Source organism: Kryptolebias marmoratus, unplaced genomic scaffold (assembly GCF_001649575.2).
Source record: "Kryptolebias marmoratus isolate JLee-2015 unplaced genomic scaffold, ASM164957v2 Scaffold58, whole genome shotgun sequence".
Classification (NCBI taxonomy): domain Eukaryota; kingdom Metazoa; phylum Chordata; class Actinopteri; order Cyprinodontiformes; family Rivulidae; genus Kryptolebias; species Kryptolebias marmoratus.
This window is the reverse complement of record NW_023665792.1, coordinates 1-10,031: the sequence shown is the minus strand read 5'-3', so window position 1 is coordinate 10,031 and position 10,031 is coordinate 1. Positions and strand designations below refer to the sequence as shown.

At 40.5% G+C, this 10,031-nt stretch overlaps 1 protein-coding gene across 1 annotated transcript; it reads right to left on the bottom strand.

Annotated features, from left to right (window-relative positions):
• Positions 1-581: 581 nt before the first annotated feature.
• LOC108229354 (ATP-binding cassette sub-family D member 1) lies at positions 582-9,760 on the bottom strand (the record flags this gene model as incomplete). Its single annotated transcript, XM_017405015.2, is given in 7 exon segments — positions 582-1,264; positions 1,609-1,696; positions 1,852-1,977; positions 3,385-3,469; positions 3,926-4,071; positions 4,175-4,320; positions 9,666-9,760. Coding segments are annotated over 7 exon segments (812 nt in total), but the record flags the coding sequence as incomplete, so codon positions are not given.
• Between the last annotated feature and the right edge of the window lie 271 nt (positions 9,761-10,031).

Here is a 10,031-nt window from a genome sequence, read left to right as displayed (position 1 = left end):
CACACACACACACACACACACACACATGAGCAGCTTCACAGCTTCTGGACTCTCATCAGTTCAAAGCATGAGTTCCTGTTTAGCCAGCTATGTTGAGCTGAAAGGTCTCAGGATCATGAAGTAGGATCTGTTTGAACGCAGCTAGATCACCATGGTAACAGAGGCTGCATCACCATGGTAACAGAGGCTGAACTCTGGGAAGCTGCTCCGGAGCAGCTGATGAGTTTCAGTTAACTGATTCTGTTCTGTCTGTAACATCTAAATATCGTTATGCAGAATTTAAAGTGAATATTATATGAAATTAAAAATCATGACATTATATTAAAATCAGTCAGTGCGTCGCATTTAGGTGTTGATTCAATGTTGAAATTTTTTTGTCAAATTTAATCACAATCAATGTTTACTCAGAGATGTTTTTATTTAATTAATGATAGCATCACGGAATACCTGCCAGTACGTATCCGGTACTTACCTGCTGTGCTACCTGGCTGTATTAAATGTTGCTATCAGTCTATATAAGCCAAACTATTCTAATCTGAAGTAAAAATGTTCCTGTTTCAAATCAAGACCAAGGCACTTAATATAGTTTCAAATGAACATGTGATTTTTAACAGAAGAAATAGCTGAGACATACATTTAAAAACTTGAATTCTCTCTAAGACATATTCTTGTTGGGTGACAAGAAGCTGCAAAAATAAAACCGTGTTGATTGTGCAGCATGAAACCATATATATCAAGTTGATGATGACTGCATATGTATTTTTATATTCTGTCTGTCATTAAACCCTTAACATTAGGTTTAATTGGTCAGCACCTCAGTAAACCAGAGAATACTTCATAAATAAAGTTTTAATGTGATTAATGAAGGGATCCGACTGTGCCTACAGACAGCATCAGCCTCATGACTTACATCAATAAGTAAAACTTTAGCTGTCTGCCCGACCAATCAGAACAGGACAGGAAGTGAGGTGGGAAAGGTGCCAGTTAACCTCTGACTTCATCCAGAAGCCCTACTTCAGAAACCAAACAGGAAGTGGTTCAAAACTTAAAATTGAGTTTAAAACAAGTTTCAGTCACATGATCAACCTGATGAGTGAGGGTCTCTCTCTCCCTCTCTCACACACCCTGAGAGGACAATCTACTGTTCTAGTCTCTCCTCGCTGTCCTCAGGTTCTGCTTCCCCCAGCAGGACGCGCAGCTCCAGCAGCCGCTGCTGCATTTTTGGAATCCCTGACAGCTGATTCTCCAGACGCTGCTTCTCCTCCTGGAAACAGGCAGTAAAGGTCATGAACACAACTCTATTCGGTAAGTCTGATGACCTTGAAACGTTAGTCAGAACAACACAATCTGCTGCTTCCTTGGATAGAAAACTTTTACTAACTGGCTCTGTTTCTGTGCAGAGACCTGAGACGACTTCTGTTGGGACTTGGCGAGATATAAATCAACTGGACTGAACTGAATATGACCCAGAACCCCTGTCGGACCGGATTCTTACATGATGGTTCAGTTACCTGAGGCTGTGAGGGTGAACGTACTAAACACACTGGAATGGGATTCAGTCTGAATGTGTCAGCAGAGAACGGACTAATCCCAGGAAATTAAACACACCTGCAGGGAGAGCCGAGCAGATGCATCCAGAGGTTCAAACTTCCAACCTCCTTCCCCATCAAACTGCAGCAGGTGAGAGTGGTACTTCCTGTCAAACACAAAAGAAGGAGATAAACTGACAGCAGCTTGTAGCTCTGCTGCCCTCTGCAGGTTGCAGACTGGTTAACACCTGACAGCTTCTTATCCTCCTCCTCTGTGATCCTGGTGACCAGTCACAGCTTGAGCCAATCAAAGTATACTGACCAGAGGGAGGGTCTGTGGGTGATTGACAGCAGAGCAATCCCAACATCCTTTGCAGCCTGAAAGATGTTTCCTTCCACGTCTATGCTAACAGCACTCGTGCACTCATCCAGGAGGGCGTACCTTGGACTGGAGAGAGAGAGTCACACAACACAGAGAGTGAGTTACAATCAGATGAGACCAATCAGAGGAATGGAGACCATCAGGAAGATTCATCTTAGGTGACAAGCCATACAAAGAGGGATTCCCAACCCTTGTGTGGACAGAAGAAAACAAGGAACTCAGAAACCAGGGCCCCAACCTGGAGCCAGGCCTGGGGAAGGGGCTCGTTGGCCAGGCCCGGTCGGGCTCAGCCTGAATGAACAACATGGGTTTGCCTTTCTGTGGGCATACCACCTGCAGGAGGGGCCAGACAGGTTGGGTGTGGTGTGCTATGGGCAGAGACTGATGCTTACCAAAACTGGCTCTTGGGATATGAAATGTTCCTGAGGTTGAGAGGTACCAACTAGAAATAGTCAGGCTCACCTTAAAAAACAGAGTGGGTTCTGGAAGCAATCTCCTTGGGATGGGGATAGATCTTATTCCATTCAGGAGTTCCCCATGATGAGAGGCGCCAGGCTGGTGTGGGCCTATATGTGCTCTGGAAGTTTTCCCTGGTAGATGAGAGGGTAACTTCCCTGCGCCTTCGGGTGAGGGGACAGGCTTTAACTGTTGTTTGTGTCTATGTGCCAAATGGCAGTTCAGAGTATCGAACCACTTTGGAGTCCTTAGAGGAGTGCTGGAAGGTGCTCCAGCTGGGGCTACCTTATTCTGCTGGGGGCCTTCAAGGCTCACGTGGGTAGCAACAGTGTAACTTTGAGGAGCATGATTGGGAGGAACAGCCTATCTGATCTGAACATCGGGGACGTTCTGTTATTGGACTTCTGTGCTACTCATGGTTTCTCCATAATGAACTTCATGGCCCTGGCCATTGCTGACGCAAGGGCCCAAGTGTGGGAGAAGTTCGGGGAAGTTTCTTAGAAGATTCTAGCAAACTGTCAGGTGGCTGAGGCCTTTACCAACATCCTGCATAGTGGAGGTGGGGTGCTGTTGACCTCAACCAGTGTTATCGTTGGGCGGTGGAAGGAATTCTTCAAGGACTTTCTGAATCTCACCAACACATCTTCTATGGAAGAAGCTGAGTCTGAGGACTTTGGGGTGGGTCCCACCATAACCGGAGCTGAGGTCGTTAAAAAGCTCTGCGGCGGCAGGGCTCCAGTGATGGATAAGATCCACCTCGAGCTCCTCAAGGTTCAGGATGTTGCTGGGCTGTCTTGGTTGATATATCTGTGCAACACTGCAAGGCCATCATGGGCAGTGCCACTGGAGTGTCTTCTAATTACAGGGGAATCCCACTCTCAGCTTGCCTGAGAATGCCTTGGACTCTTCCCAGAAGAGTTGGCCATCTGGGCCTCCCTGCTGGAGCTGCTGCCCCCACAGCCCCACTCCAGAACAAGCAGCAGATAATGGATGGAGATCATCAGTCAGTAAAGTTACCGGTGGTAGAACATGCGAGCCATCCCCATCCTCTGCTTCTCTCCTCCAGAGAGGACGTCCTTCCAGTCATTGACAGCTTCCCAACCTGACGCAGAGACACACCAAGTGTTACAAATACAATATATTCAACATTCAAGACATATTGCCTTATACACAACAAAACAGTGGTTACACTGGACAATTCAAATTTTGCTTTGTGAGTTCTCTTTACACAACTGAAATAAACACCAAACTAGACTCAAATAACAAAAGAAATTAATTTAATTCTAAAATAGGAAATAAGTAAAACTAAGCAAGTACTATGTCCAGTCAAAATATACAATTTCAAAATGTGCAAAAACTGTTTATGTTGTGTGAACATACAACGTATGTGTAGGTGCCAGATCGTCACAGAGATGTACAGATGAGGCAAGAGATAATATGTAAACAAAATGAACTTCAGTACTAAATCAGTACTTCAGTCCATTACAGCTCATGGTTTGGTTCTACGTGTTCTTGCAGTACCATATGTAAATCTGGAGCTAAAATGAGAAGAACTGACCTGCTTCTCTGTCCAGGATGTAGACCAGATGAACTGTACGAAGGATTTCCTCTAGGTCTGAATCTGTGACCCTCTTCTGAACCATGTCATCCACTAAGTCTGGATAGATCACCTGGTCTCTAAGAGTCCCCTCTGACATGTAGGGCCTGCACAGCACACAGCGCTATATCTATAGTTCAGAGTATTAGAAGGTACTAAAGTAGGACGTGGATCTTGTTCTGGACCTACAGGAGTCATTACAAGTAGTACCTTTGGGGGATGTAGAACATGTGCTGGGGTTCTGGACGGTACAACACTCCTCTGTAAACGGGCCACAGTCCACTTAGGATTCTGAACAAGGAACTCTTCCCGCAGCCATTTGGACCGGTGATTAACACGTTCATGCCATCGTCCACCTGAGACACATGGACAAGAACAAGTTTGTTTCTGTCTAACACAATAAGCTCATTTTCCAATGTGCACACACACTGACATGGACTGTGACCTCTGACCCCTGAGTCATACAGCTGGAGTAGCTGCAGTGGTGCCACCCTGTGGGCAGCAGGTGATATTACAGAAGACATGGAGACCAGAACCAGGATCTAAATCCTGCTGCTGGTTTGGTTGCGGTCATCCTGTTCAAGGAAGAGGTCTGTTTGGCTGCTGAAGCTATCAGATATTCTTCACCTTCCACTATTTAACACCATCTATCAGCTTTACCCAGAATCATTGAGCAGTGGCTCCGTCAGAGCGCCCTCTGCTGGATCAGGAAGTCAATGAATCAACGTTTGGTTCCGTGACTCAAACACAAACTATAAATTCTGAATTCAAACAGCTCGATAAAGAGTCTCCACACTGAAACAGGACATCAGACAGAGTCACAGATGAGCTTCCATACATTTCAAATATACGTGGTGTTTATGACAGATTAGGATGCTTTATTGGAGATTTTAATCGATTCATTTCAGGTTTTGTGAAGTGATATTACATCCAGCAGCGGACATCCAGCAGCGGACAATAACAATTTCCTATGTGAGGCCAAGCGATGATCAGCGATGATCTGACCCATGCCGTTCAGGCTTTGGTTTGATCTGAGTTAGCTAACGGCAGCTAGCGCGCAGCTAGCGCGCTACAACAGTTCCTACAACAGTTCCTGTTAACGGCGGTTCTGAGCATTAAGCTAACCGTCCGGTAGCTAACCGAGAAAACAACCAGTGGAAAACGACACGTTGGATTGACAGCAGGCAGAGGTAAAACTCTGCCTTGTCCGTAAGTACCGTTTCCATCAACGTTAGCTGAACTGTGAGAGATCGGCTGTGCTTGGACATCGCGTCTGGCCCAGGGTGTCTGTGTTTACAGAGCGACAGCGCGGTGGCCTCCAACTGCTGAGCAGGAGCTTTAAGGAAGACCGGCAAAAAACAAGCAAAATAATGCCTCCAAAAGGATCCAAGACCGACGGGAGACAAGATGAGGACTACGTATCACTCACGCAAGTTAAAGAGCTGCTGAGTCAGCAAAAGGAAATGTATGTGGAGTTACTCCAACAACAACAGGACAATTTTAAAGGTTTTGTTAAAATCATTGTGGACACTACTAACACCAGAATGGACGCAATGACACGAGAACTACAGGACATTAAAACCAGCCTGCAATTTACACAGAAAGAAGTTGACGATATTAAAGTAGAAAGTGCTAAGCACAAGGACCGAAGTGACATGCTGCAGTCAGACATATTTAAAGTATGTGAGGGCATGATGACTATCACTAATAAAATGGAGTACCTTGAGGGGCAATCAAGGAGAAATAATTTGGTTTTTGATGGAATTACTGAATCACCAAATGAGACTTGGGCTGAGACTGAGGAGAAAGTGAAAACTATTCTAACTGAAAAACTAAACTTTCAACATAAGATTGAGATGGAGAGAGCTTACCGCACAGGTAAATCTAGAGGAGACAGACCCAGGCCCATTATTGTCAAATTTTTACGATACAAGGACAGATCAAGTATTCTACAGCGCACCAAGGCACTTAAGGGATCTAAGATTTTCATTAATGAAGACTTCACGGAGGCGGTAAGGAAAAGGAGGGCGGAACTAATGCCGGACTTAAAAGCAGCACGTCAAAGAGGGGACATTGCTTACTTACGTTATGATAAGTTGATCACCCATCCTCGCACTAGTACCCCTATATAATCTAACAATGTATGACAGACAACCAGACACAGCTGACGTCCACCTCTGAAAGACAAACATGCAACAGATTGCGGCCTATGAGGATATAGAGCTACCTGTATTCCAACACAGAAACTATCATCAACAAGATATTGAAAATGACATTGATCCTGATAACAACTTCTATAATGTCATTAATGACAGTTGTCACTATTACAGCGATGATCAGTTCAACAATAGGATTAAAACAGAACAAAAGCTGTCAATAATTCACTTTAATAGTAGAAGCCTTCATGCAAATTTTGACAGCATCAAACAGTACCTTCAGCAACTTTCACAGACCTTCAATATTATTGCCTTATCAGAAACTTGGCTCATTAATGACAAGGACATAGACTTTGAAATCAATGGTTACGAAATGGTTTGTAAGAACAGAGAAAACAAAAATGGAGGAGGAGTAGCTTTATTTGTTGATAAGAAGATTAATTATAAGTTGATTGAAACAATGTCAACTGTCATGGACAACATGTTTGAATGTGTGACTATAGAAATAATCGTGGAAAAAAAGAAAAATGTCTTAGTTAGTTGCATTTATAGAACCCCTGGATCAAATATTGAAGTACTCAACAACTGGATAGAAGAACATTTTTTAACAATTAGTCAAAAAATAACATTTTTTTGTGGGGATTTCAACATTGACCTTCTTAATCCAAACAAACATAGAATGACTGAAGAATTTATTAACACCATGTTCAGTCTAAGCCTGTATCCTAAAATCACCAGGCCCAGTCGCATTACATCGCACTGCGCTACCTTAATTGATAATATTTTTACAAATGTTCTGGAACATAATTTAATCAGTGGATTATTAATGAATGATATAACTGATCACTTACCAGTATTCATAGTCTATGACTGTAAGGGCAAAAAAGACGATCAAAAAATAGAGACGCATTACAGACGGGTTACGTCCGAAGAGACATTAAAAGCTCTAGAAGCCGAGTTTTTGGCCTATGATTGGAGATTAATATATGGAATGAATGATGTGAATTCAGCATATGAAGAATTTTTAAAAACATTTAAAATACTATATAACAAGCACTGCCCAATTAAACAACATAAGAGGAAAAGCAGTCAAAAAAATGAACAGTGGATCTCAAAAGGAATACAAAAGGCATGTAAAAAGAAAAACAAACTTTATAGAGAATTTCTAAAACATAGAACGTCTGAATCAGAAATCAAATATAAGAAATATAAAAATAAGTTAACTAATATTATAAAAACATGTAAAAAGGACTATTATCATAAATTACTGGATAGTAATAAAAACAACATTAAAGAAACATGGAATATTTTAAATAGAGTTATTAGAAAATCTTCTAACAATAACAACTATCCACACTATTTTCTAGATAATGAACAGAATATTACTGATTTGAAAAGTGTCGTCAATAAATTTAATAGTTATTTTGTTAATATAGGACCTCAATTAGCAGAAAAAATACCGACTATAAAAACTGCAACTCAGCAAAACCATATTGAGAATAATTCCAGGTCCATATATCTCAATCCTGTACTAGAGGAAGAAATCATAGACATTGTGAATAAATGTAAAAATAAAACATCCACTGACTGTGACGATCTGGACATGAAAATCATTAAAATAGTAATCAAAGGAATCTCTAAACCATTAACTTATATTTGCAATTTATCATTTCAAACGGGTTTATTTCCCAATAAAATGAAAATAGCTAAGGTCAAACCAATGTATAAAAATGGCAACAATCACCTCTTCACTAACTATAGGCCTGTCTCTCTTCTCCCACAATTTTCTAAAATCCTGGAAAAACTTTTTAAGAAAAGACTGGAACAATTTATAGAAAAACATTCGCTACTTAGTAGCAGTCAATATGGATTCAGAGCAAACCGGTCAACATCGTTGGCCGTAATTGACTTAATAGAAGGAATAACCAATGCAACAGATAGTAAGAAACTGGCAGTAGGGATATTTATAGATCTAAAGAAAGCTTTTGACACAATAAATCATGAAATCCTACTTAAAAAATTAGAACGCTATGGAATTAGGGGAGTAGTTTTGGACTGGATGAGGAGTTATTTAAAGAACCGAAAACAATTTGTGAAATTGGGAGATGTGGAATCTGACTGGCTGGAGATTGTCTGTGGAGTACCACAAGGATCAGTACTGGGACCAGTTCTATTTAATCTTTATATAAATGATATAAGTACAGTGTCTAATGTATTAAAATTTATATTATTCGCTGATGACACAAATATTCTAGCCTCTGGCGAAAATTTAGAGCATCTTCTCTCAACAGTCACCTCAGAGATCAGTAAGTTAAAGATATGGTTTAACAATAATAAATTATCACTAAATTTGGACAAGACTAAAATCATGGTTTTTGGGAACTGTTACAAAAATACTGAAATCCAAGTTCAAATAGAGGACGTAACTCTAGAAAGGGTTTACGCTAATAAGTTTCTCGGTGTAATAATAGATGATAAAATCAGTTGGAAACCTCAGATTAAACATTTACAGAGTAAACTCAGTAGAAGCATATCCATACTGATTAGAGCTAGACATGTACTGAATGCTGAATCACTTCATATTCTTTATAACTCTCTGATTTTACCATATCTATCATATTGTTGTGAGGTGTGGGGAGTTACTTACAAGAGCTCTTTACATCCAGTAACTATCCTACAGAAACGAGCCATTAGAATTATCCATAATGTTGGTTATTATGAGCACACAAACCCACTCTTCATAAAATCCAGAATTCTCAAATTTGATGAGCTTGTAGAATTTAAAATGGCTCAATTTATGTTCAAAGTATCTAAAAAGTTGCTACCTGAGCACATACAGAGCATGTTTTCTGAAAGACAAGGGGGGTATAACTTAAGGGGTCACTCAAACTTAAAGATCCGCAGTTTGCGAACAACAAGAAAAAGCTTCTGTATTTCAATTAAAGGTGTAAAGTTATGGAATAAGTTAAATGAATACTTGAAACAAAGCAATAGTTTAATACAATTCAAAATAAAATATAAGGAGGTCATTTTCAACAGATATAGACTTATGGGTGAGAGAAAGCAATAATGTGTGTATTGAAGATAACAACTTGGTGTTAGGATTTGGAAAGACAAACCAGCATAATAAGGGAAAATGAATATGTAAATATTAGTAACTGTTGGCTGCCACTTTGACCTTGATTTTTTATTTTTCTTTTCTTTTCTTTATTTATTTTTTTCTTTGATGGTAGGACTGTAAAGTTTTCATGTGCTTAGGGGGTAGGAGTTAATAAGTTCTCACTTCTTCCTACCCCATTTCGACTATGATATGTTAACTGAGACAAAAACACTGTATACTTTCTTTTCTTATTTTTACCTTTTTTTATTTGCACTTCTTGTTACTGTGCACTATCTTCTTTTTATACTTGTATCATGTTCGAATAATTTTTTTTTTTATTATTATTATTTATTATTATTATTATTATATTTGAAAACAACATAAGTTCATGAGAGCGCGTCTCTTATTAGACTCAGACCAGAAACAGGATGTCACTAGCTGTTACCTGGATGTTGAGGCTGGACACCACCACGTCTCCAGTAGGTGTGATGATTGGCAGGTTCTCACAGCGAATCCCCTTCTCAACACTGATCACCTGACCTGCTCACAGAAGGACAAACCGTTTCACATCCTGTTGGTTTGATTGTTTCAATCAGAGTTTACCGCTGACTGTCTCTGGTTCTTACAACAATAAACTTTAAAGTGTTTGGAAGCTAACATCAATCAACACAAAGTCAGAAAAGGTGCTTCTTTCCAGAGTCTTGAATCTAACAAAATTTAGAGCTCCAACAGGACCAGGTTTAGAGCTCCAACAGGACCGGGTTTAGAGCTCCAACAGGACCGGGTTTAGAGCTCCAACAGGACCGGGTTT